At 52.6% G+C, this 27497-nt stretch overlaps 3 protein-coding genes across 17 annotated transcripts in view; 2 read left to right on the top strand and 1 right to left on the bottom strand.

Annotated features, from left to right (window-relative positions):
• The first annotated feature begins 3046 nt into the window (after positions 1 to 3046).
• LOC122388993 (kanadaptin-like) lies at positions 3047 to 10086 on the top strand. Of its 3 annotated transcripts, none has more exons than XM_043380619.1 (9): positions 3047 to 3149; positions 4881 to 5397; positions 5645 to 5810; positions 6248 to 6479; positions 6935 to 7118; positions 7430 to 7572; positions 8050 to 8201; positions 8646 to 9491; positions 9774 to 10086. In XM_043380619.1, the coding sequence occupies exons 2-9, from the start codon at positions 4961 to 4963 to the stop codon at positions 9888 to 9890; spliced, it is 2277 nt and encodes a 758-aa protein (XP_043236554.1). In that variant the 5' UTR covers positions 3047 to 3149; positions 4881 to 4960; the 3' UTR covers positions 9891 to 10086. The 3 variants fall into 3 exon arrangements, with proteins under 3 accessions (XP_043236554.1, XP_043236553.1, XP_043236555.1); XM_043380618.1 differs by having other exon boundaries at positions 3053 to 3145; XM_043380620.1 differs by having other exon boundaries at positions 3129 to 3153.
• Positions 10015 to 18619, bottom strand: LOC122388994 (DDB1- and CUL4-associated factor 8-like). Of its 12 annotated transcripts, none has more exons than XM_043380628.1 (8): positions 18583 to 18619; positions 15648 to 16757; positions 13870 to 14044; positions 13326 to 13494; positions 12620 to 12750; positions 12325 to 12444; positions 11829 to 11951; positions 10015 to 10999 (listed from the first exon to the last, which is right to left on the bottom strand). In XM_043380628.1, exons 2-8 carry the CDS (start codon positions 16667 to 16669, stop codon positions 10910 to 10912), a joined length of 1830 nt encoding a protein of 609 aa, XP_043236563.1. In that variant the 5' UTR covers positions 16670 to 16757; positions 18583 to 18619; the 3' UTR covers positions 10015 to 10909. The 12 variants fall into 12 exon arrangements, with proteins under 12 accessions (XP_043236563.1, XP_043236560.1, XP_043236561.1 ...); XM_043380625.1 differs by having other exon boundaries at positions 15648 to 16786; positions 18583 to 18611; XM_043380626.1 differs by having other exon boundaries at positions 18561 to 18600.
• A 4927-nt stretch (positions 18620 to 23546) lies between these two features.
• LOC122388990 (open rectifier potassium channel protein 1-like) overlaps positions 23547 to 27497 on the top strand; it is an 87564-nt gene continuing 83613 nt past the window's right edge. Inside the window, exon 1 of one of the 2 annotated variants that reach the window (XM_043380616.1) lies at positions 23547 to 23951. The gene's annotated coding sequence lies outside the window, so the exon portion shown is untranslated. The remainder of the gene's footprint in view (positions 23952 to 27497) is intronic. The other variant, XR_006257889.1, reaches the window with a different exon arrangement.

The following is a 27497-nucleotide window of genomic DNA, read 5'->3' as shown; positions in this document are numbered from 1 at the left end:
TCCGGCAAAACACTCTTTAGGTTATGTATTAGCGAACCACCACACAAAATTCGCCCAAGCAATGGTCAGTTATTACTGCTGGGCTGAACCGTCATACGCTATATAGCCTATTGCAGTCAATATTTTCAGAACGATACCGACTGACGAAACACAACGTATTCGCGGATTCGCACATACGTTGGCACCCAGGTGGCCTGTCAGCAGCCGCACAAATTGAGATGGTACACCGTAAAGCATGCCTTTCCACACAGGCACAAGCACAGGAACACAAATTTTCAAAATCCAAACTTATTCCAATACTGGTCAAATACTAATAGGCATAAAGTTTTGAGGTTTTCTCATGTTCATTCTTCTTTCAACACACGCGGCAGACTGCAGCAGAACATCTCACAGAGCTGCACTGGATGCAATCATGAGCTGGGACACGGTTTGTGACCAATGACCGATCGGGGGTGCCAGCCTCCTCCCGGCACGCGATGCACTGGCCGCCGCGCAGTCGATGTCGGCGTCGGGGCACCGCCGGCATTCGCCGACAGGGTTCCATCCGATTCGGTGTATTGGTGGCAGCCCGAACAGTGACCCACGCGAAGCTGGTGGACGTCGATGGCCGATGAGCGATGCCCTTCCGCGACCGGCGGTGGCAGTCGGTCCCACATCAAGAACAGATACCAGTCATGCGGTCAGTCGGCGACGGCGCGGTCGCGAGCCGATCTGATGGTCGCGCGGTGGGCGTTGCCGACGTCCACCGGGGCCGTCGACTGGGGGAGCGCGGCCGCCTCTTGGCCGCCGCCTCTGGTCGGCGCGCTCGTTGCGCTGTGGGACGGCATCCACTGCAAGTCGTTCACTGTGAAGCCGTCGTTTGACCGGGCCTGGCAGGCGGGGAAAGGGGGCCTCGGATGAAGGAAAACCATCCCTCAGGCCAGCTGCCTCTCCACCTCACCATGGCAGATAAGCGGACACCCTCGTGATCATCGAAGCGATGATTGCCAATTGGTGTGTCATTATGGGAGAGGATGCCAGCCTCCTTTGCAAGATAGTCTGCAGCCCGACCCATTGCCTGTGGCAGCAGACTGGGCTTGATAATGCGGTGCAGGACAAACCAAACGTAAGCGGCCATCTGTACCCCTGTGCAGTCTGGGCTGACTGACTCAAGAGCCCAGAGTTGCCCTCCCCCACCATTCTGTGCACGTGATAACTGGATGGGACATGCCATGGTCAGCATCTGTTCAAAAGCTGCCCTAAGCATGTGAAGCTCCACTGGCATGCTCCAGCACGGCCACAGTCAGTTCTCACTTGTCAGTTGAACCTCCAATGGAAACCAATCATAAAGTAGAGATCAGGGCGCCTCTCACACTGCAGCACACTCAATGACTGAGGCGCCAGCTCATCACTTGCAGGTGGTTCTTGCCAGGAGCAATGCCAGCCACTCACATCAGGTGATAACAGCAGTGTACAACTGCAATCTTTAAGCATCTATGCTCTTTCTGGTTTTCTCCTGTTGAGATCCACTGCCATGCATGAACTTGATGGGCTTTTGTTGTGCTCCTCCATGTGCAGACAGGTTTCTGCTGAAACAAAGTAAAGCAAATGTGATTAATAATGGCCCTGTTTCACCACCCAGACACTGTGTGCGCTGGCAGCTATGCTATGGTAGCTACGGCATACCATAGCGTCACTCATATGACATTGCATGTGATCTCTTTGTTTATGATGAATCGCACTTGGAACAGAGTGAGAGGTCCTGAAAAACCAAGTGCCTACCAAGAACAGAGGTTTGAGTTCAAATACTGCTAGCACGCTGCTGGCGCTGGCGCCACAGCGTGCTAGCATTCTGGGATGCTGTCATAGCTTAGCGTCAGAGTGAAGTTTGTTGACACTGCCATGGAAACCCAATGCTCCGAGACACGCAGCGCACTGCAGTGCTCTGCCGTGAAACACCACCCATGAACATTAATTGCATGACCAGGATCGAAGCAGTGTGGCAGAGTGCTTTTAATTTTAATTCCACTTTCTAGAGATTAACAAGTTGTTAGTGAAATTGCTATTCATTGTTCCTATTACCATTGTCTAAATTTCACATTTAAATTTCAAGACAGCATTGACATGTTATCTAAAAAAGGTTTAGACTTCAGGTGGTCCCGGATTCAGTTATTAAGAAGAACAAGGGCAAAAAAATGTCAAAAAAAATATCAAAAAATACCTGCCTTCATCAACACCTCATCTAATGATAAGCAAAAACCGTTTGAATAACAATGTAACATTTTGCAACCGCTGCACCATTACTGTCACGTACGCTATCCCTAGATTGGTTGCTGGTAAGCGAGTGGTTGTCGTCATCAACTCGTCATGCAGCAGCTGATTGGGATGGGCGGGGCCTATTTTTATCCAGACGTAGAGAGAGCCGAAAAGAAGGCGGAAACGCAAACACGGCAAGGTCATGCATAACATGTTCGTCAATATAGCAGCAGGTTGATATTGGCAATTCTGCTGCTTGCAATCAGACGTTCGCATTGAGCATTGACAACCTTAGCCAAGGCCCAAGACCTGAGCCAGGTCACCAGGTCACCTGACTGAGCCTGAAGTCACCATGCTTAGAACGTCAGACAAAATCGCATATATCTACGTTGAATCGACTGCTGTTTTTTGTCTGGATGGTCCAATGATCCCAGTTATTCATCACTTATAAAATGGCTGCCAAAGGCGAAAACACTCAGGTGACCTCTGGAGGCCACTGCGTTTGCCATTTTCAAAATCGCTGATTTGATCACATACTGTGAATCGATTGGTCGGCCTAGTAGTTACTGATATACAAAATTGCTGCAACAGGCAAACTTGTCAAGCTGACCTTTTTAGAGTACAGAGGTCATTTAATGTCTTTGTGTCCAAAACAACTTATATATTCATATATTTTTGAATCGAACAGTGGTAATTTTGACTCCGTCGGCTTGAAAGTTCCTGAATAAAAGGATGAATGCAATTGTGGCAGTTGAGTAGTGTACTGGTACAGGCGGTTCTGGCGCGACTGCTTCAAACATGGCTGGCAACGTTTTTGAGCGTTTTTCGCGTTTTTTGAGCGTTTTGAGCGTATTTATTTTATTCTCAACTGTTTTGATTTTGAGTTCGTTTGCTAGCTTCAGCTTGGGTGGTACGTAAGTAAGCTGAGAATTGGTATTCAATGCTTTATTCAATGCTTTATTCAATGCTTTATTAAATGCTCATCATTGAATGTTTTGAATTTCGAAGCATATCATTCATGGCATGTCAATGTTTCTTTAGTTTCAGATTGAGATAGGGGTTAGGTACGTTACCACCAATTTTGTATGAATGGTCAATGTATGATGGCTGGAACTTGAGCACATAAATTATGATTTTGGACCAACAAGTTAGCGTCATTGGGCACACTAAGTTCATGATCAGTTGTGGAAAATACGAGGCACCAAACTAAATTTGGATCAGCCAATCAACGGCTGGTGTGGGTGGAGCGAAGACCATATATGGTCATAAAGTCAGAAAACTTCATCTTTTCAATGCATCCTAGAAATCAAATAAAAAATAAGGCGTAAGAATGTTTTTTAACCACACACGGCCTACACTCACTCGCCACTCAGTGAACGATGCACTGGCGGCGATGCGATGCGATGCGATGGTTATCGGAGGTTTAGCCTTTGTATCGGCACCTCCTTGATTTCTTAAACTTTAACTTTTACTTTGATCGATGGGTTGCATTGTTATGGTTGGTTTGTGTGGCTAGGATCTAAATCGCAGAGTTACAATACAAGGTCAAACAGTGATTGGCAAAAATGGCGGATCGAATCAGACGTGCCAAAAAATGTAAGCAGCACCATGGTTTTAAAATGTCATTATTTGTAGGGATTAGGTAGGTATTTTCAATTTTGTATAGGTATGGTTTTTCCAGTTGTGGATAAATAATTATTTTAAATTTAAATATCTTTATTTATTGTAATGAAATTGAATCTTTTAACAATTTACTTTCAAAATACCGATCCATTTATGGAATGGCCAGCTGATTGTGCCTATGCCTTGTTAGGAATTATGCCTAACTATATTGATTGCCATCTGTTAGCTTGTATCTAGTTCTCGACTCCTCATTCTGATATCAACAAAGGCTGTGTATTTTGGCTCCTTGCTTTTATTGCCAGACATGTAGAATAACATGAAACAAATTTACAAGCAAACTACAATGTGATTGGCCAATACTAACTCAATTACTGGTGCTTCTATGCCTCCTTGAAACCATGTTGAGACCTTCTATTTAAAAGAATTGCAGAATAAATGTTAATTAAACCCTCCAAGGGGACTTCCCACATATCACTGACACTGATGACTGGACAGAGGTTGGGAAATGGGGCCAGCAATACTCAGAGGAAGGTCTGCACTCTTCAGTCCCACCTCTTGGGTAAACAGGCTAGTGTGAATGCAGCCTTAGACTAGAACAGCAGTCCCAGTCACTGGCTGTCAACAAGTCTCGCTGTTGCACCGTAGAGTGAGCTGGCTGAGCCGGCAAAGCAGTGCGACCTTGACAAACTCCACACAGGCGACGACCCGGTCCCGACCGACTCGTGTGCCAGAGGGCACCGCGGCTGCGACCCCACATCGATTAGGTACTGGTCACATGATCCATGGTCACCAATGAAAGGACGCGCCATGTGGTGTGGCCAAGCGCCCGCTGAGTAGGCGACATCCCAGCGCTGCTCGCATAAAAACATTATCTACCTACACTAGTATAATGATTGCTGAGCTCAACATAGAAATTAGAATGTGGATTGTTATATTAGAGCACCTGATAAAATGCATTCCTCTGGTTTTACAATTTACTTACCTATGAAATCTTGGATTAACAGCCTTATGTCTCATTTCAGCTACCTACTCTGCATGAAACTGTAAAAAGGGACCGAATTTGGCATAATTAATTTAGTACAGTTCCGGAAAACTGTCGACAATGGCGGACGATCCGGACGTCCCTAAGAAGAATGTCAGTTCCGATGGGTTTGTTATTCCGAGCGCGGCACCGATTCGGCCCCGTCCGGCTGGTAGCGCCAACAAGCAGCCCCCCAGCCCTGACCTGCCGCCGCCGCCACCGCCGGGCGGCTCCTCGGAGAAGACGGAGCCCTCAAAGCAGGTCGGTTCGGGCGATAAGGCAGGGCCGGCGGGCGGCCGGTCGGCGCCGCCGGCGGGCTCGGGGGTGCCGTACCGACCGCCGCGCTGGGCCGGCTGCCCGCCGCGGCCCTACTCCCTGGAGGTGCTGCGCGGCGGCCAGATCCTGGACACGGTGCCGCTGGAGGAGCGCGCCTGCGTGGTGTTCGGCCGCCTGCCCGAGTGCGACGTGCGGCTGGAGCACCCGTCCATCTCCCGGTACCACGCGGCGCTGGTCTACAGGTGAGCCAGGTGGCCGCCATCTCAGCGAACTCGTCATCTTTGCCCTCGCCGCTCACCGTGTACCTATATTCTTGTCGATTCATTGGAAATTTTTACAGGGATGGCATGTTTCCTGAACAATACCGCCCATCGTGGGCAGCATTTCTATATGCGACAATCGCCAGTCAAAGTAACTAATAACTATAGATATATGCGAACATGTACAGGCAGTACCACCTATTTCACCTTGGTCAATATCATGTTACAGAGCATCTGCAGATGACGAGCATGAGGCGGGGTACTACCTGTATGACCTGGACAGTACGCACGGTTCGACGCTCAACAAGAATCCCATCCGCCCCAACGTCTACTGCCGGATGCGTGTAGGCCACATGTGCAAATTTGGCGGCAGCACGCGGCTCTTCATTCTGCAGGTACGCACGTGAGAGGCGGCACGAAAGATTCATTGTGCGGCTGGGTGAGAGTCGACACTGGAAGACTGTGTACTGCTGTCATGGATGAGGGTCGGCACTCGGCCCTGGAAGGATTTTTTCCTGCGGCTATGGTTACTTAAGGTCGGCTTTGTTACAGAACTTTGTTCTGCATAGGTATGGTAAGGGCTGCACGGGAAGCATTTGTTTTGCCTTCATGGGCGAAGCACTGGGAGTTGGGACGTGTTTTTTTCTGCGGCGGGGAGAGGCTCGTCACTGGAAGGAGATCTACGGGTGGGCCGTGTGGGTCGTCAGTCAGTGCTGAGCTGTCCTGAACTCTTTGACTGGCTGCCTTTGACTGACGGTGACTGAGCTGTCCCGACTGACGGCGACTAAACTGTCCTGAGTGACTGAGCTATCCCTACTGACCCTTTCCGCAGGGTCCGGAGGAGGACCGGGAGCCGGAGTCGGATCTGACCGTGACGGAGCTCCGTGAGCTCGGCCAGCGCCGTCAGGAGCAGCAACAGGAGCGACTGGAGCAGCAGCAGGAGCGGCTGGAGCGTCTGGAGACGGAGGAGGGCCGGACAGAGGGCACGGAGGCCGACCGGGGACAGAGGGAGCAGCCGACTGCCGCCGAAACCACCGCAGAGGAGGGCATCTCCTGGGGCATGGGTGAGAGAAAGACGGGCTGTAGGACTGCGCCGGGTGGTAAATGGGGAACGGACGCCATGTGGAAAATAACTGATATTCTAATTAGAGCACTCTTGATGACTTCGATGACAAGAAACAGTACAACTAGTACTGCAAAAATATTTTCCTAGACCCCACTTGCTTTTTTCCTCCTCATGTACGCCTACTTTTTGCGTGACAAGCTGTCTAGGATGTAGTGTCCACGCACGATTATCTAGTTTAGCCTCCTTTTGCAATCACTAGCCTCATGTGTGCCACCTCAAGCCCGTCTGAGACACCTCCCCTCCCCCTGGCCGTCAGCCGTTTCTGAGACACACCCGACCCATGCCGCCCGCCAGCCGCCTAGAACGTCGCCTTTAACCTGTCTGTCCTCCCCCCCCCCCCGCTTATCGCCGACCGTTTCTGACTCCCCCCTCCCCCGCGCCGCTCTCTGCCAGCCGAGGACGCGGATGAAGAGTCGGACCTGCAGTTCAACCCGTTCGCGCTCGGAGAGGCCGAGAACGAGCAGCTCTACCTGGTGGACCCGAAGCGCACGCTTCGCGGCTGGTTCGAGCGCGAGGGCCACGAGCTCGAGTATCAAACCGAGGAGCTGCCCGGCGGCCGGCACATCTGCCGAATCACGTGAGCGGACTGTTGTATGCTTGACATGATAAATTAACAATAAACGTCGAGGAAGGGTTTCACTAAGGCATTGTGGACTTAACACGATTATCAGAGGGTCTGGTTGGTTCGCTCGAGTGGAATGTCAACGCTGCATAATATTATTACCCCGATGGTATGGCATTGTCTTGTCCCTCTCACGTCTCCAGCCTCACGTATAGCCGTGTCCCTCAGCTCCCGGTGGTATGACCGTGTCCCTCAGCTCCCGGTGGTATGACCGTGTCCCTCAGCCCCCGAATATGGTATGACCGCGCCCCTCCCTTTGTCTCCAGTCTCCCACTGGACACGGCCGACGGAAAGCCGCCGGTGGCCGAGGCGCAGCACGTCGGGAAGAAGAAGGAGGCGGTGTTCCAGTGCGCCCTGGAGGCGTGTCGCCTGCTCGACCGGGCCGGCGTACTGCGGCAGGCTAAACAGGGTACGGTGGCGGCCCCACCCCCGACTGTGTATTCCCAAAGTGTAGTACACGAGTATCCCGACCAATAGCGCGGCCTCTTGGGTGACGTCATAGTAGGCTCTTTTTGGTTATGAACTCCAACGATGCTTTTCCAAACCTTCTTATTTGCAACAGCGTGAAAGCATGATTTGTTTGCGCAATTTTGGTACACTCAGTTTAGTGTGATTTCATTCCAAACCTGTCTATTTTTATAAACGATGAAGAAGTAATTTTCACGGTTTATGATAAATTAATGAAAAAAAATGTTGGCAATCCCCTTATATCGTGTCTCATTCAGCAGTCGGCGAGTGCCCTCTAAACGCCATGACTCGGTAGCTTTTGCAACCCGTCCCCCGCCCTGACTGACCCGACTGACCCCCTTCCCCCGCCCCAGAGAGCCGACAGACGCGGCGGCGTCACCCCGTCCCCGAGCCCTAACCGATCCGTCTGTCCCTCCAGAGAGCCGCCAGACCCGGCGGCGGAAGCAGACCGGTTACGATTCGGACGACGACGATACGTTCCTGGACCGTACCGGCGCTGTGGAGCGCAAACGGCAGCGACGCCAGCAGACGACGGCCGCCGAGCAGCCGGCAGAGACCTACCAGAGCCTGGTGAGACACTCGGGGGAAGCGTCTGTCACGGGTTTCCCGGGTGGATGCCAATTCATGTGGACCATTCCTTATTCATACCAATTCATGCTCATCATAAAGTCGTCATGGGGAAGGACATTAACGATTTTTATTTGCTTGCTCAGAATTAGATTTCAAATTGGGCACTTGTTACTATTCTGCAATCCCAAACACAGCATGTGACGTGATCTGGATTTCTGATATCTAAGAGCAACCGTAAGCGCTTCCAATGTGTCCTTATGGACTACGCATCTTCAGCGAAATGTTTCGCCTGGTTCGTGAAGTTTTGATGCCACACTTCAAAACATGTTTGCTGTGAACGCATCCCTTTGTCGGTATGCTCTGATCCCGTGTGTTGCCTGTGTCTATGATGGCGTCCATCTGTCGTTACGCTCTGACCCTCCGTGTCCCGCCTGTGTGCCGCAGCTGGCCCAGTACCAGAAGGTGGAGGCGGAGGCCGCCGCGCTCGAGCGGCGCCTGCAGCAGGCCGAGACGGCCGCCCAGTCGCCTGCCGAGCCGGCCGCAGCTGACGGTGACGAGCTGGACGCGTTCATGACGCGGCTCAGTCGCGGCGCCATCGGTGACCGCCAGGAGCGACGCCAACTGCGCGCCCGTCTCAGCCAGCTGCGCTCCGAGCAGGCGCGCCTCGGCCGGCTGGTGAACCTGACGCGGCCGGCCGAGCTGCCGCCGCTCCAACTGCCGCCGCAGGCGGTCTCCGCCCGCTCGCCTCTCACCGGCTTCATCGGCAGGCGGAAGGGCAAGGGCCCGGCGACACCGGCGGCCGGCCGGCGGGCCGCGTCGCTCGCTGGCGGCCTGGGCCCGGTCCGCGCGCCGGCCGGCCCGCCGAGTGTGACGGACTCGCCCGCTGTGTCAGCGACCCCTGCCGACAGGGACGCCGGCGCCGGCCAGGAGTGTGACCCTGCCGGCGCCGCTCCCACCGGCGACTGCTCCCGGCTGTCGGAGGTCCAGACCGCGGGCAGTGAGGGTGATAAAGACTCTAAGGTGGAGACTGAACGCACCTCCCCTCCCCCGGCGGGGACCGACGACAGTCCTTCGGCCGGTCGCACCTCCCCTTCCCCAGCGGGGGCTGACGATGGCTCCGCGGTCGGCTGCGCTCCCCCTCCCCCAGCGGGGGCTAACGGCAGCCCTGCGATCGGTCCCAATCTCCCTCCTACAGCAGGGGCTAACGGCAGTCCCTCACCTCGCTCCAGTCCTCCGGAAGAGCCGACCAAGCCAGTCAGGCCGCCCAAGAAACGACGCCAGGACAGAAAGGTACGTATGGGAGGGCAGTCTCGCGTAGTGACCACCTCGGACACTGCTCGAGGCGGCATGGTACTGGCACAGTGGTGAGTCGTGACGTGAAAGATGAGCCGTTTAGCTTGCGCCGGTACTGTGATTGTGACTTTTTCGGATACGCCATTCTAGACAGTTTCCCCGTTCATCTGGATTTGGTTATTCTATCACACCTATTATTTACGCACATCTGTGCATCCTGACGTCACCGTCGTGCGATTTGCCGCTCACACCTAACTGTCCTCTGCCGCGTGTCGACAGGCAGCGGCTCCCCAGTACTCGGAGCTGGCCGGCGACGGCTCGTACGACGTGTGGATGCCGCCGGAGGGACAGACCGGGGACGGCCGGACCAGTCTCAACGACAAGCTCGGCTACTGAGAGCTGGATACGTGTCCGGCGACCCGGGACAGTGACTACTGACGATCTCTCATTGTCCAGCGCGTGCACCGCTTCAGTGAGCTCGTGTGGATGTCCGTTACGCTACTTCCATTTAACAGAGCGGTAGCAATATAATTATGTATTTTTCACAGTACTGCTTGTACATGTTTTTGACAATATATGGATACATGGTGCGCGCGCGGCCACCTGCCCTGCCCTGCCCGCAGCCCTGTGGCGCCGGCAGGGACCGGGCGGTCGCCAGGCGCAGGGGCCGGCCGGGAGAACAATCCGAGCGCGAGACGCTCGCCGCGCGGGGAGCCCTGGCGGAGCGGTCGAAGGGAGACTGCCGGGACGGCGTCCCGCAGCGGCCCTTACCTAACGGGTCCACCCCAGCCACACTGCACACGCCGGGGCGACTGAGCCTAACGGGACCGGAGCGCTGCAGTTATGCATTATCGACGATCACTCACAGTTTACAATCACACTGGTGCTCGGCTATTGGCAAATCGAGGCGGCCTTTTAGGTAGCTCAGGTTCTCAAGACGACTCATAACTTCTCGTTTAATTTCGAAAAGTGTGAAAATCGTGACAAATGACTCAAGCCTCACCAAGGAGTTAATAAGTACCATATTCCTGAAACTTACGTATCGCTCTGAATAATCGTATCGTCAGTGTCTGTTCTAGAAAAGTTGCCAGTTTATACCAATTAAATAACTCCTGCCAGATTCGTTTACGATTGTCACCGTTGCCTGATAAATGATATCGTTGTATCTTGGACTTCTGTCGAAACAAAGCTACGCCGTTTTCTGTCATTGAGGCCCACGCAAACGTGTTGAAATCTTTGCCGTTTCGTTGGAAACATAACAAGCCCAGCAGCGCACCCATCGGGCCGGATGTAACCTCTGAGAAGCCGCCACAGCTGCACCCCTGGTTAGGCCAGCATCATATAGCCATAAGCGCATCACAATATCACCCGCTCCGCGCGCGGCCGGGCGGCAGCCGACCGCTGTCGACGATCGACTAGGAGGTGCGGCAGTCGCCCGGAGTCGGGCCATCGTCTGCATCGTCACTCTCGTCCGAGGACTGCAGGTCGAGTTCGTTACTGAACAACTGGGGGTAGAACAGGGGAGGGGCCGTCACAGAACAGCAACAGACAGCTCGTTACTGAACCCTTGAATCTAGTGGCTGTTTTTACACATTTGCTCTACTCAGGGGCGGATCCAGAAAATCTCCAAGGAAGGGGCCATTAGAAACCAGGAGGCCCCCATAATCCCACCTGTTGGAGGCCCCATCTTCCCACTTGTTGGCCCCCCCCCCCAAAAAAAAAAACTGCGTCTATTGAGCTTATCTAGCTGTTCAGGCAACATCTCAACATGAATAGCCACTTTATTTTCAGGAGGCCCCCTTTTCAGCTTTTTAACTTTTTATTTTATTTTTGAAAAAAATCGGCCAAGGGGGGGGGCCATGGCCCCCATGGCCCCCCCCTTGTATCCGCGCCTGGCTCTACTAACTAGTATGACGTTATGGGCGCAAAATGACCCCAGCAGTCGGCGCGCCCTAAAGCTCCAATAAACAAACAACAAGAACAACTGCGGGCAGAACAGGGGAGGGGCCGTCACAAAACAGCTGCGACTGCAGGTCGAGCTCGTTACTGAACAACTGCGGGCAGATTGAACAGGGGAATGGCCGTCACAAAACAGCTGCGACTGCAGGTCGAGCTCGTTACTGAACAACTGCGGGCAGATTGAACAGGGGGGGGGGGGGGGGGAGTGGAGGTCGGTCACTCTACCGCTGCAGGCAGAGGAAAAGGTGCCCAGGCGACCATCAACTGCGAACAGAGGAGGCCGGACTGTCGAACGGTCGGTCACCGGCTCCTTTCGGATAGCTCCGACCCTCATCCTCTCACTGTTCCCTCGCTCTACCCTGTGCCGCTACTCACCTGGTGTCTGGCCCGCCGCTGCGCTCCGAATACCTGCTGCATCAGCGTCCACATCAGACTGCCGCCCAGAGAGTCGGCCGACGGCGTCTCCTCGACGCGCTCCTGTAGGTTTCTCTGCACCGTCTGACGGCGGAGGAGGAAGAGGTCTGGTCAGCGGGGCGTGTCTGATGTCCGCTGACGGCGAGACCAGGCCGGTCACGTCAAACTGAGAGCTGACGGGCCCCTCAGGCCTCAACACAGTAGGAGGACCGACAGGGCGAGCTAGCATGGCAGGAAAATAGCTCAACAGCAAAGGTTAGTGCTACTCCCATTGTATCAATCATAGGAGCTTGTCTTACGACAGGGCCTGGGCCCGGTCTGCAACCATGGCACGAAGTGCTGGGGTAGCCTTATCTCCTGCACCCGCGACAGATTCTGGCTTTACCTCCGGCACCTATCACAGGTTCTGGGGCTGGTCTTCCCTCCTGCTCACCCACGACAGGGCCTCAGGCCTTACCTCCTGCACCCATGATAGGTCCTGCGGCTGGTCTCTGGAGGCGATCCACAGTTTGACGTCGTCGTCCAGGCCACTGGTGGCCAACACCGGCATGTGTGGGTGGGGCTCCAGACAGTTAACCTGGGAACAGGCATCAGTAATACTGCGGCTAAAAAGATGTCAGGACTAGCATAAATAAGAGCCAAGCACATAATCTCAGGTCTTCATTTCGTCCGCTCGTTCAACAACAACATTCAAACTACAAAAGATCGCCCGCTGTTCCTCCTGCCGTCCAGCGTCGCAGGCACAAACTCACCACGCCTTTCTCGTCGCCGGGCATGCACTGGACAATCGCCTCTGTGTTCTTGTCCCAGAAGAAGATGTTGCCGCAATCCGAGCCCGAGACGATGTACTCGCTCCTCGGGCCGTAAAAGTTCACACCCTTGACTACCGGCGCAAACGGGGAGCAGTGCAGTGTTGTGGGGACTACAGACGCTATGGCTAAAGCAAAATGTCTTGAGAAAATAAACGGATCTCACAAGACGCCCAACAGTCGGCACAGGAGTTCACGATTCCTGCATAGAAAAGACCACAATTATATCACGGTACACAGAACCCACCGACAGACCGCCAGCACGATGTGTCCCTTCTAGCTCCGACTGCCAACATCGGGAGTCCCTCGTCCGCCGCGCTCGAGCCCCTGCTCTACCGTGGCACTACCGGTCCCCGATGTGCCCCGCCGACCGTCCCCCTCCCTGTCCCAGAGATGTCTCGCCGACCGACTGTCCCCCTCCCTGTCCCAGAGATGGCTCACCGCCCGACCGTCCCCCTCTCTGTCCCAGAGATGTCTCGCCGACCGACCGTCCCCCTCCCTGTCCCAGAGATGTCTCGCCGACCGACTGTCCCCCTCGCTGTCCTAGAGATGTCTCGCCGACCGCCCGTCCCTCTCCCCGTCCCCGAGTTGCCACTCCCACTGACCGTTCCCCTCCCCGTCCCAGAGGTACGCCCCCGTCCCGACTCACTGGTGGCGCTATTACGGTGGCCCGAGTACTGGTGCACACAGTCGGCGCCGTCCGAGTGCGCCGCGTCAAACAGGTACACATCGTCGTCGTTGTAGGAGGCGACGATCTCGGCGCCGTTGTAGCTGAACACGGCGCATGTGACGCTGTAGCGGCCCCGTCCATCATCCAGCTGACCGCAGGAGGTGAGGTCACCGGTCAGACAGACAGCGAAGATCAGTTAGACCCAGACAGAGCGAAGGGAAAGAGGGGGCAGAGGCGGGTGAATGTCTCACCAGTCTGTGGGGGAAGAGGCGACCACATGTCTCACCAGTCTGTAGTTTTCACCAGTCTGTGGTTATCTCTCACCAGTCTATGGGGGGCAGAGGCGGCAGTGTCTCTCGCCAGTCTGTGAGGACAGATGCGGCGTCACGTCTCACCAGTCTGTGAATATCTCTCACCAGTCTGTGGGGGAAGAGGCGGCGGTATGTCTGTGGTGACAGAGGCGGGTGAGTGTCTCACCAGTCTGTTGTTATATCTCACTAGTCTGTGGTTGGTTAAATCTCACCAGTCTGTGGGGGCAGAGGCGGCGGTAGGCCGACTGCTCGCTGCCGATCATCCGACGGTCGTACACGCGCACGTATTTGTCGATGCAGGCCAGCAGAAACACGTTGTCGTTGTCCGGGTGGCAGGCGATCGAGTTGGTCGGGATCCTCTTGCCGTTATCCATGCATTCCAAAAGCCTGCCGGAAGACATTAGACTATTGAGGGAAGACACTGTAAAATATTTGATGTACTTACGTATGTACCACAAAAGAAAGGTATGTACTATTTTTAATTTTTACAAATGATTTAGTGTCATACCTGGAAATGGAGGGCTCCAAAATGGTGATGTATGCGGATGATGTGCAACTTTTACATCAGAGTAAGCCCAGTGACCTGTCGGGACTCAAAGTGAGCGTCGAACGCACCGTAGCCACCGTGCACAGCTGGTTTAGTGAAAACAGTTTAAAAATTAACCCTAACAAAACCGACCTCGTACTAATTAAGTCAACTAAGCGGCAGTCATCCTCCGAGTTTTCTGTGCAATTCGGCGATGTTTCGATTAGACCTTCCCCGGCGGTGAAAGTGTTGGGGATGGATGTTGACGGAGGATTAACGTTTGAGAAGCATGTTTCTAGTATAGTTAGACGGTGTTATGCCACTCTTGGTGGACTATCAAAAATGGCTGGCAAATTGCCAGAACCTGTGAAGAAAATGATTGTTGAATCACTTATTTTTCCGCATCTCAGTTATTGCTCTTCTGTGTGGGCCGGCTGCAATGCTACCCAACGGCATCGCTTACAAAAAGTGTTGAACCATTGTGCACAGGTGGTGAAGGGGGCAAAACGGCGAGACCATGTCACGCCGTTATTAGCTGAGCTAAAATGGACGTCACTTGACAACCTTGTAGCCGAGCGCGACGTTTCCCAGATGCACTATTTGCTAAATAACGAACAGGCGCCCGGCAGCCTGACCGCGTGCGTTGTACACCGCAGTGATGTAGCCACTAGGGACACCAGAGCCTCTCTGGCTGGTCTTCTGCAGATTCCCAGGGCGCGCAGTGAGCATGCACGAAGGTCCTTCTTTTATCGTTCGCCCGCTCTGTGGAACCGGGCGCCGGCTGAAGTGAGAGAGGCGCGCTCTGCGACGGCGTGTCGCAGAAGGGCGAGGAAATGGCTCGCCATGTCCTCGCCATAGCGGATAGCCGAGTAGGACACCGGACATCGGATTTTACCAATCTTTTAGTGTATCTATGTCTTTATCGCATGTTTACATCTTAACCTGTATTGTGTGTATGTACTATTTGACTCTTGTTCTGAAAAGCCATGAATGTGGATGAACATATGAATACATGATGATGATGATGATGATGTACCACAGGTATCATTCTCTTTTGAATTTGAAAAAAAAAAACATTGTGCTTATAACATTACGCAAGTACTGCAACCTTCTTCAAATTTAGGGAGCAAATCGTGTCCCCATTTATCTCCAAACATAAAACACTTATATGAAATGAGCGCAGACTTTTCACTCAGACCGAACAGTACGTGGACAGTTTCGGTCGGTAGTGAGAGCGACTTACCTGAGTACTTGACTGACCGACCTGACCATTTGTCCGCAGTGACTCACCTGTCGGGCTGGCGGTTGGTAGCGACTCACCTGTCTGCAGGGACTCACGACTCCGGCTGTCGGTCTGTAGCGACTCACCTGTCCGCCGTCCGGCTGTCCGCACTCCGCAGTGACTCACCTGTCTGGGTGTCTGTAGCGACTCACCTAGCTCACTGTCTGTCCGCAGCGACTCACCTGTCCGGCTGGCGGTCGCGCAGGTCGATGTTGAACACCACAGCGTCCTCGCCACACGAGAGTACTGTCTGCGGCGAGTGGGCCGGCAGCGCCAGCTTGCGGCCGGAGCCGCGGTGCTGCGCCAGCCGGCGTACCGAGCGACACTCGCCGGCCGGAGAGATCTCGGCCAGCCGCACCTGGCCGTCCCGGCTGGTCGAAACGATGTGCGTGTCACTGCGCTGCGGCACAAACTTGGACTCGAAGATGTTGCTCTTGTGTCCCGAGTTGTACGAATAGGCCTTGCGCTGTCGCTGCCAGTCCCACACGACCACGTTGAGGTCGTCCGAGCCGCTGGCCAGCAGGTCGCCCGAGCTGTTGAAGTGGAGGCAGTTGACGCAGCCCTCGTGGAAGCAGAGCTTGTCCATGAGCTCCAGCCGCTCCACGGCGTGCAGGGAGCTGCACAGGTGGAGCCGGAACCTGTCCTGCTGCAGCAGCGCCGGCCGGCCGCCCAGCTGCCGCTTGTGCAGCTCCCTCACCAGCGACCAGGTGTGGCGCGGCCTCGGCTTCTGCATCACATCCTCAGCCTTCTTCTTCATGTCGGCCAGCGCGGCCGACAGCGCCGCCTCGTCGTACTCCATCTCAGAGTCGGAGTCGGGCGACGAGCTCGACAGTCGGGCCTCGTATCCCAGACCAATGTCGTCGTCGTCGTCGTCGTTCGACGCTGTCTCGCCGTCGCCGACGGGTGGAGTGCTCTCACGGGCGCCCTCCGAGCCGGCAGCTTCCATGGGCTCTGAGGGACTGCCGTCAGCCGGCGGCGAGGTCGGCGGCTCGTCTGCCTCCGCGCGCGGCGAGTCCGCGTCACCGGGCGCCGCGGGCTCGCCGGACCCGCGGCGTGCCCGCGTGGCGTCACCCGAGTCCCGGTCCGAGCCAGCCTCTGACCGGGCCGGCTCCGGGGTGGCCGCCGCGCCGCCCGAGTCCCCGGCCGGTGTGTCCGACATCACAGCACGCTCTTCAGTGGTCTCTTTAGATGCATTGCTGGACATCTTGTGAGCAGTGAACACATGCAGCTTCAGAGTAAATTAAATATGCAATATAATTGTGTTTGATATTGTGGATCTTCTTGACACGACACTGTCTTGCACAGGAATATCGTAAGGAGCCTAAACATCAGCTTTAAAATGAAGAGACCTAGCAGTAGCACTTAATAGAATCAAAGGCAACCCTGAATATAAAACCCTAGAGCCCTAGAAATGTATAAAACATTAATGGCAAGCATGCCATGCGAACTGGAGAGTTAGAGAGTACAGTAATTTTGTTTTACATTTATTTATATATTATTATAATGCAAGGCGATGCACCTCGGCCACCGGAACCCGGAACACGCGTACTATTTGAACGGCATCCTGATCCAGAACGCTGAAGAGGAGAAAGACCTCGGCATCGAAATCGACAACCAACTCAGTTTTCACAAGCAGACCGCGTCAGCCGTCGCTAAAGCCTCACAGATTCTGGCCGTCGTGAGACGCTCATTCGCCAACATTGACGAACACACGCTGCCGCTTCTCTACAAGACCATGGTTCGGCCCCTCCTAGAATATGGGAACACAATCTGGGGACCTTTTGGGAAAGAGGACCAGAAGAGGCTTGAACGCGTGCAACGTCGTGCAACAAGAATGGTCGCACAAATCAAGCACCTCCCGTACCCTGAACGACTCCGTCGACTGGGACTACCATCACTCTACTACCGGAGGCGCAGAGGCGACATGGTGACCGTATATCAGCTGCTGCACGGAGGGTTGGCCATATCGCCAGAAAGCTTCTTGACCCGGAGCAACTCAGCTCGAACCAAGGGCCACGAGTGGAAGCTCGAGAAACCGAGGGCCACCAAACTCGTGCGCAGAAACGCGTTCAGCTTCAGGGTCATCAACGACTGGAACTCCCTACCATGTGCGGTGGTCACGGCACAGTCCGTCAACCAGTTCAAGGCCCAGCTGGACAAGCACTGGGGTGGCATCATGTACGACACCCCCTATCCCTGAGAGCCTAGCCTGTATCCCGACACGAGCTCGATGAGAGCGGGATCCCCAGGCCAAGTGGCCTTTTCAATCCCGATCACCACGAAGGTAAGGTAAGGAAGGTAAGGTAAAGGATTAAGCCCCTTCAGTTTAATAAGACAATTGCCAGACAGGAAGGATAGTATGAATATGGAGAGATTTTGGTTTCAGCTTGAGCTGCTGCGCTGGCATGCCGCCAGGGCTGCTTGCCGCAGTGAACGGACCACCCACCAGTTCAGTAAACTGTCACACCACAATGGTTTTTTCAGAGGCAAAAGATGGGAGTGTAGCCTACAACCCCCATGCATCAGATTAAATGGACTCTCCCAGCTCCCACCTTCAAAAAAGTTAATGAATTGGTGTTTAAGTAGGCTACCATGGTTCAGAAAAAGCAAAAATGGATATCTACTGAAGCATTGCAACCACTGGATGGAGCCAACCACACAAAAAGAAGAAGGCAGATACATCCTTGCCAGAAAATGTGAAATGTTGCTTATGCGACAAACTTTGACATACAGCATACATAACAGTGTTGTGTTCCTTAGTTTTTATATTACCAGCAGCACCATACTTCCCCATTTTTAAGACATAAAGCATTATCAATTGAATTTAAAAGGCCCAATGCCCAAAAGGTCAAAAAGGTCATGACAGTTCAAGTTGAACCGCAAAACAAAACCTCTGTGAGTGTGGCCACTGATCAACCTGACAACAGGCAACTGCGCCAGAGGCCATACAGCAGGCTGCACATTAACTTGGACTACAACTGATACCGATAAGAAACGTATACCACATTGATTATATAAGAATGAAAAAGTTGATCGGGAGGATGGCAGCCAGACCAGAAGCTAATACGTGCAAACGGTATCGGTAATAATTTTACATAAATATACGACATCCACCACCTATCCCTCTGCGCCCCAGTTGTCACTATTGCGTCATAATAAGGACCATTCTCAAGGTTCTTGAAATGGAAACGCTATTCGACAGCTATTCTTTTAGGCACCCTTTTTCTCAAGAGTGACTGAGCTCAGCAGTAAGCAACACAAAATTAGCACTATTCGAATCTAAATATTTAATTGTATTACCTGTTTTGAATATTGGGATCCCAAATGACCTCAGTGACATCAAGAGGCACCATTCGAATCAAGTCATACGATTAATCAGCTGTTTCGAATATGGTGTCCTAGCAGGGCTGCGGAGTCAGAGTCGGAGTCGGAGTTGGAGTCGGTCGGAGTCGACAGTTCTGCCCGGAGTCGGAGTAGGAGTCGGAGTCGCCAAAATATTACCGACTCCGACTCCGGAGTCGGAGTTAACGCTGCATGGCTCAACGTCAATTTGATTTGACGTCGAGCACCTCTTTGATTGACGATACTGCGCTAGAAATTAGATTTTGTCGAAAAAAGGCCATTTTGTCGTTTTGGACGAACGTTTTCAGCGAAAGAAGCAGAAGACGGTGAAGTCCTAAGAGCCTGCTTCTTAATTCTGCACGCTATTTATGCATAATTGCAACGCATAGCCTTGGAACCTTGGTTTATATAGCCTTGCTTGGAACGCACAAGGGATGGTTTCAGGCAAGATAAAAGCATCTCCGTTATGAGCTTCAATATCATGATATGGATTTTAATAGAACCGTCCGGAGTCGGAGTCGGAGTTGGAGTCGGAGTCGGAGTCGATTTTTGAAGCCGGAGTCGGAGTCGGAGTCGGAGTCACCCTAAAATCCATCTCCGCAGCCCATAGAGCCTATTTTAAGGGAATTTCACTGGGGGGGGGGCAACCTGGAAAATTGTCTATAATAATCCGTATTGGTGTTTTCCAGCCGCGAACGTATATGGGGGAGGGGGGCCGTTTCGCCCCTGATCGAGCTAGAGCTTCGCGGAGAAAACGACCGTGCTGCCCGTGATGAAAGGAAGCCGATGATACCCAATTTTAAGGTCCTAGGTCATCGGTTGACCTTCCAGGTCAGGTCAATGACCCAAAAGTCGGGAAAATCGGGACCTGTTAGAGCGTCGTAAATGGTGGCTGCCAATTTAACTCAGGAACCACTGGGACCATCCGGACAAATGAAACACCACTCGAATCAGGGGATGCAATTTAATCAGCCGTTTTGAATATGGTGACCTCATGTGACCTCGGTGACCTCCAAAGGTCAACTTGACGTTTCGCCTATTGCAGCCATTCTCAGGAACTCAGGAACTACGTAGCCAATCGAGCTGACGACACAATCAGTCGAAACACTACTGGGCCATATTTAGCAAGGCCATAATATTTAGTCACCGTGTTGGAAGCGGCTGTGACTAAACGGCAAATCGACTAGCGGTATTTTTTCCCGAGTTACTCAGCCATCCGGGTTCGATTCCCGGGCAATGCACGTGGCATTGTCGCTGCCTGACCGCTTGGAACAGCGTGAGAGTTCCGGTGAGCACCTTGGTCCACCGGATATGAGATATGGTGCAAACCAACCAACCAACCGTCTCGAGTCAGGCCGTCAGGCGAGTCAGGCAGGGTGCCCGGACGCAGACTTGTGATCAGCTCAGTTGAGCCGGCTCAAAAATCAGCTCAGCTCATGAGCCGGCTCAACATTTTGCCAAGTTGTTGAGCTGTGAGCTGAGCCGGCTCAGTAATGCATTGAGCTGAGCTGCTGTCTGAGCTGAGCTGAATGAGCTTGAGCTGAGCTGAGCTGAATGAGCTTGAGCTGAGCTGAGCTGAGCTGATTGAGCTGAGCTGAGCTGATTGAGCTGAGCTGAGCTGAGCTGAGCTGAGCTGATTGAGCTAAGCTGAGCTGAGCGAGCTGAACTGAGCTGAGCTGATTGAGCTGAGCTGAGCTGAGCGAGCTGAGCTGAGCTGATTGAGCTGAGCTGAGCTGAGCGAGCTGAGCTGAGCTGAGCTGAGCGAGCTGAGCTGAGCTGATTGAGCTGAGCTGATTTAGCTGAGCTGAGCTGATCCAGTTCTAATTCTTTTCAGTTCATGCTTGGAAATTAACTCAGGCTTTGATGCTTCAGCTATGAGCTAGCTATGGAGTGAGCAATTACACTGCCTTCGTGATCGCACTTAAAAATATCAAAACTCTAAAGAAATCAATAGTAATCACTAATCAAGCTTAATTTCTTTCACCCATATTGCAGGGAAATTGGAAGACCAGGGTCTTGGCCAATTTACAGGCTAATAGGTACAGCCAGTCTCAAGTTTCAAGTCTGACTGCAAAATGAATACCTACCTATTGTCAGGCTTTGATGCTTCGCCTTGACACTCTGCTGCTCCGTACAATTCAGCATTCTTCACTTTGTTATTTAAGCAGTTATTTAAATTAATTTTATAAGGGTTCTTACCTCTGCATAAAATATTTACAATTAGGAATTAGCAAATAAAGTTCCTCTTCGTCGGTTGAATGTGGGCTAAGCAGCCATATCCTATTGAAAGTGGGGTGGGGTAGAGGCGCTAACTGGAACTCTCACCTTCTGATGTAAAAGCTCCCTTATTCACACGCCGACTATGAATTCTAATAGTGTTGACATTGCCCTGGTTGAGATATGGGTGGTGTTATAGGTTTCACTGATAACAGCACGCTGCTATCACACGTGTCAAGTGCACTGGCGGTCGCAGCCGCTAGCAAAAGGGGGGGCCAAAGTCACATTCGCGGGACATAGCATTTATCCGTCACCGGGAGGGGGGGGGGGGGTGATCGGCTAATTTTTTACGTCCACGAGGTGCCGCGCAGTTGGCATTACTTATGCTTCATCCATCTGATTCTTGCGTGAAATCTTTAAGCTCAATTTAAGGCAAAATCACCAGTTCCATTTCCCGTCCCACGGTGCTTCCACCGGTCGGCGCACTGCACCATGACGACGGATCGGTGTAGCATAGGTATACTGGAAGGTCAGGCACGCGGATTCATGACCTTACCACTATAAAACAATTTGGAAAAGTACAGATACCTCTTGCGTTGAACAAGCATGTGAAACCCAGAGAGCATTTTCAGACTATGACATTTACCCATATAGTTGTGTGGCGGCGGGAGAGAGTAGGTACACCGACCTCTGGAGACCAAAGGTTCCTGGCTTTCAAAATTGGCATCTGAGGGCCGCGCGCGACTTAGGACACCAGAGACAGAAATAAGGCCACCAGAGACCGTTGTGAGACGCTCAGACGCCGGTTGGGGCCCCTGAGGCCGGTTAGGGGCCCTCATAGGCCAGATGTGGGGCTTAAGAGGTCGATGTGGGCTCTTAGCGGCCAACGTGGGCGCTTGACCGCCACTGAAGTTCCCTCAGAGGTCAGTGTAGGACGCTCAAAGACCGGTGTGGGAGCTATATTAATAGCTGGGCGTGGGTTTTTTGAGCCTCGTGACGATCGAATAATTGCCAGGGCCCCATACACCTATATGGGGGCCTATTGGTTGTTTGAGGGGGGGGGGGCAAATGATATGATGGCCCCCTTTATTGACCTTTGGGGGGGGGCATGGCCCTGATGCCCCCCGCGACCGCCACTTGTACACATACACACATGCCGCTGAGATTACATACTAGCTCATGCAAACTCTATGCAGGCCCCGGAGTTCCCACGCTAATCCTTAAGAAACCAAGCCGGCATACGGCATCACCACCGGGCTTCTGAGGTGCACAGCACCAACCCATGAGGTCTTACTTTAGTGTCTTAGAGCCAATCTCCTTAAGCAGGGCCCACCCACCACTGCCGAAGAGGGTCTCATGCCAGCCATTGCTGGGCCTACGAGAGTCTCAAGTAAACCCACGCTGATATTCCATATAAGATCCGGCCATACTCGTGAACCGGTGCCAGCGACGCTGACCGCCAAATTGACAGAATGCGAAACTGAGCCCACTCATGATTGAAATTTACTTCCTTTGATGGCGCAAGAAAGAAAATGAAACATACGAAAAGCGTTTCTAGGACTTTTGTTCGATCTGAAAGGTGGGGCCAAAAGATAGTATGGCCCCACCTTTCAGCACCAAAGGGGGGGCCATGGCCCCCGTGGCCCCCCCCCCCCCCTGGGACCGCCAGTGGTCAAGTGGGGTTTCCATGGAGATATAGACAAACTCTTATCTCCAAGTTCCAACACTACCCCAAAATGTAACGTTAGCTCCTGGCAGGGTGCCAAGAGCGGATGGCGGCGTGGGCGTGCTGCTCTCGGCCGTGAAACACCGCCTAGTTGAGATGATTCCATGACGTTTTTTTTTTTCGTCTAGAAGATTTTCGTCGGACAATTATTCGTCCGCAAATTTTCGTTCGACTTTTTTCGTCTCGCATTTTTTTTCGTCTGTACATTTTTTCGTCCGTGCATTTTTTCGTCGGTACATTTTTTTTTCTGAGCGGAAACTGAGCTGAGCTGAATTGAGCGGAAACTGAGCTTAGCTGAACGGGAACTGAGTTGAGCTGAGCTGAGCTGAGCGGAAACTGAGCTGAGCTGAGCTGAGCTGAGCTGAGCTGAGCTGAGCGGAAACTGAGCTGAGCTGAGCTGAGCGGAAACTGAGCTGAGCTGAGCTGAGCAGAAACTGAGCTGAGCTGAGCTGAGCGGAAACTGAGCTGAGCTGAGCTGAGCGGAAACTGAGCTGAGCTGAGCTGAGCGGAAACTGAGCTGAGCTGAGCTGAGCGGAAACTGAGCTGAGCTGAGCTGAGCGGAAACTGAGCTGAGCTGAGCTGAGCGGAAACTGAGCTGAGCTGAGCTGAGCGGAAACTGAGCTGAGCTGAGCTGAGCGGAAACTGAGCTGAGCTGAGCTGAGCGTGAGCGGAGCGCAGCCGGTTTGAGCGGAACGTGAGCTGAGCTGAGCCGCGTTAAACTGAGCGGGAGCTGAGCGGGAGCGGATAAGACGGAGTTGAGCTGAGCGAGCTCACTTTTTTCTTGAGCTGTCACAAGTCTGCCCGGACGACGGCCGACGGGTTAGTAGGTGTGACTGTGAGCCAGTGAGCGGATGAGCTCACGGATGGCCCGCAAGGAAAGCGAAGACGGGTGCCTAAATCTTGAACCGTAAGGAGACTAGAGTCAATTTTTCTTTAACCTTGTGTAGTGTCGACCGACGAAGCCACCGGATCCTGGCGCCTAGTTGTGACGCTGGCCACCAGATGGCAGTCGGGCGGCGCCCGGAGATGAGCCGCCGGCACCAAAGCAATCATCCATCCAGATGCTACCTCCTCTGACGGGGCCGGCCGGCCACCAGTGCCGCCGCCCGCCGGTGACGGGAGGCAGTGTCACGTGCTAGTGTGCCTGCGTCTGGTCACGCTACGCCCGCCGGACGAAACTGCACGGGACTTTGTCGGTAAGGTAAGTGGCCGGATCACGTGGTGAACATTACATAAATGCGCAACTTCGCACTTCCGGGGGCCGGTGGCCCTTTAACCCTCGCTGGCACAGGCCATTTTGCGTTCTTTGACGCCGCGCGGGGGGGGGGGTGCGACCCCCTCGCGTTTGGCCCCTGATCGAGCTAGAGCTTCGCGGAAAAACGAGTTCGTGACGAGAGGAAGCCGGTGACGCCCAATTTAAAGGTCCTAGGTCATCGATTGACCTTCCAGGTCAGGTCAATGACCCAAAAGTGGGGAAAATCGGGACCTGTTAGAATGTCTTTACGTGTGGCTGCTATGGGTTTTTCGGGGTGCTGATGACGAATACCATGTTAGTTTTGATCACAGATGATATCTGTGGGCCAGGTCGGGTCAGGTCAGGTCAACCAGTAGGGGTTCTGCCGAGTATTCAAAGTACGTGTCAACCGCTTCTGACAGCTTCGTAACATGTTACGAAGGCACCAAAATTACTTCGTTTATGTTCAAATGATTGCTAAATTCGAATTCAGCCTCAGAAACTAGTCTAGAAACATGTAGAACTCGAAAAAGTGAACCGAGGTCATCAAAGGTCAATGACCTGACCTCAGACCTGACCCTCAGGTGACCTTGACACCCAACGTAATGCATGGGACCGACATCATAACACATGTCTGGACGCTTGAAACCATGAAAAGACTGCAAACACGTGGCTAATGCGGACCGACATACGCCGAATCGCGATTCCGGCCAAACATGGTCTCGAGAAATAGCCGAAATAGGTCACAGGTCAAAGGTCATTTGGGTCAGGATCATGACATCTTTAGGATAGGTGTAAAGTTGATTAACTCAAGGATAGGTACTGAGAGTTTCGTCGCGATCGCCTGCGTTTTACGCGAGTTTTTTTTTTTCGAAAATCCCTAGGGGGGTTGCATCAATCCCCCCGTGCCGGCGAGGATTAAAAAATCCTTCCGATCATCATGCCTCCCGTATACGGTCGTGATATACGGTCGTTGGGATATCGTGTGCATATGTTATGTTATATTGCGCCATCGTCAAAATAAGCTTAGATCACAAATTTTTGGGTAGGTTCATCGGTCGCGAAATTTCGCAACCGCTACCTCCGATTACGATGCACTGATTGACCAGCGGATCCACACATTTAAACTCATTTCAGACTTATGTCCGCCCTCCCACGGCCAAAAATTGATAGAAGCTTGTCGATTTCTTGCTTATGTAGAATGAAAACGGAGCATCTTTATGGCACTGCAGCTCAGGCCCCGGGGAAGTCGGAGTTATGCATAGCAACTCAAAAGGAAACGAAAACCGATGATTTTTTTAATTTTGATTTATTACGTTTTTTATGCATCTTCTAAAGTCATCACCTTGGATCCGACACGACAGTGCTTTGACAATTCATTGTGAAAGCTCCGAACCTATGAGATACGGCATCAAAATATTTGTACAGGAGAGACGTGAAAATGGGCATGAGCAATCAGCACACAACATGCCTAGCATGCACATTAATGCTAGGACGCAATAAAATGCGATGCAGGTATACTCTCATGGGTAGGTACGGGAAATGGCGGTTTTTGTTGATGCGCAGCGGTACCAGCCTGGGAGCCGGTTCCAGGCTGAAGTGACGTGATACACGGATAACCGCGTGTCTAGCCGACTGAGAACGGTGCAAGAATCCGACGCGAGTGACCGCTTTGTGGCATTATCTACATATCCATTCAGTGGCGGATCCAGGGGGGGGGGGGCTGCGGGGGCTGGCAGCCCCCACCCAAGGAAAACTGGCGCCACTGCGCCGAAGGCGCAGTGGCGCCAATTTTCAATTCGCAACTCATCGGAGTGTCGCATACTAGGACTAGGATGCAAAAATCAGTCGAATAACGTCGTTTCAGTACGCTCCGCACCGATATTTCCAATCGTGTGGTGTCACTGTACATACTGATCCTGCAGGCGCCTCTTGTCAGGGCCACTGGGCGCCAATATTTCAGCGCCAATACGATGCGACCATGGCGCCCATCCGGGGCGTGGCGCCCAATTATGACCTGCAGCCCCTCCCCAGTGAAAATCCTGGATCCGCCACTGTATCCATTCACTTTCAGAATCAATGTCTCCGATTTATTTATCGGAGTCAAATGTTTGCGGTCGCATCGGGTACCTATTCCTGGCTGATTGTTTCTATTATAGGGTCTCCATGGCATTTTCCGTCGTATAAATGTGTACCTCTGCATCAATGTTCATCGTATTATATCGGGTATAGGACTGTCTGCCGACTGCCAGTGACTACTGGATAGGACGGTAGATAATCTCCCGTCTTCCATGTTTCTGACAGATCCGTTCTTGAACCCGGATTATGGTCGCTCTCAGAAGCAGCGGCTGCACTTTGTCTGTGTTTAAGAAATGCTGGCAATTCCGTGACGTTTTACGCTGAATCATCAGGGCCACTCACATTTCGACCTGCGCATCGATAAACCCTAAGGGAGGAAGGCGCACGAGACAGATGTCTTTAACCCTCGCCCTGGCAGGGGGGTCGATGCGACCCCCCCTAAGGTTTTTCGAAGATAGCGTAAAAACGGCGGCACGCAGCGCCGCCAAATTTGACACAGCCTATGGGGCAACTTTTTTACATATGACCTAAAAATTTCAGGTCCGGGTGACCTTGGGTCAGGTCACCAGGTCAGAAAAACCGGTACAAGGTCGTGGTCAAATTTCAATTTTCTTTTTGCACCTGTCCAACTCACAGTTTTCGACTGATTTCCTTCAAACTTTCAGGATGTGATAAGTTCACCGAGTTGTATAACATATAGTCCGGCTTTTTTGAGGTCACTGACCTGAGGTCAGTTAGAGGTCATTACGTCGTAATGTTAAGCCTATGGGAAAATACTAAATTCGGAAAATACTGGAGATATCCGCTTCGTTCTATCACTTTTGTGCTTTGAAACCACGGTACTTAACAGCAGGTCACTTGGTGCTTCTTTGTTTGGTGTACTTATCCATGGGTCAAGTCAAATGAGGTCAACTGAAGACTGAAGTCAAATGACGTTTTTGCCAATAACTTGGCGCATAATGACGCTAGAGTTTAAAAAATGGTATCATTGTGTTCCTGGTGATCAGCCGAATCGAATGATATGCGATATGATGCAATTCGGTTAACTTGAACTTAATTTATTAATTTAAGTTTACTTAAAATTTAAGAAAAATTTTAAGCAAGCTTAAAAGATCATTTGACGCGCCTTGACGTGCTGAGTTCACTGGTGCTTTTTTTTGCTCTATCTTAATTAGATCAAAAGTTATAAGCGAAAAACTTTTGACCTGTTTTTAGCGAAATTTTTACATTTATACCCCCCAAAACCCCCTAAATATTGACCTAGAGCAACCAAATTTGCACAGGGGCGAGAACTCCAGGGGGCCCACCTATCTACCAAAATTTGGTGTTTCTAGGTGCCATAGGAGCCAATCGCGAGGGGGGGGTCGCATCGACCCCCCCCCCCCCCCCTGCCAGGCCGTGTTATGAAAAATGCCCTGCCAGGGCGAGGGTTAA

Source organism: Amphibalanus amphitrite, unplaced genomic scaffold, assembly GCF_019059575.1.
Source record: "Amphibalanus amphitrite isolate SeventyFive unplaced genomic scaffold, NRLGWU_Aamphi_draft 000341F_arrow, whole genome shotgun sequence".
In the NCBI taxonomy this organism is placed as follows: domain Eukaryota; kingdom Metazoa; phylum Arthropoda; class Thecostraca; order Balanomorpha; family Balanidae; genus Amphibalanus; species Amphibalanus amphitrite.
Note: the sequence above shows the minus strand (reverse complement) of the source record. Positions and strands in the feature narration are given on the sequence as shown.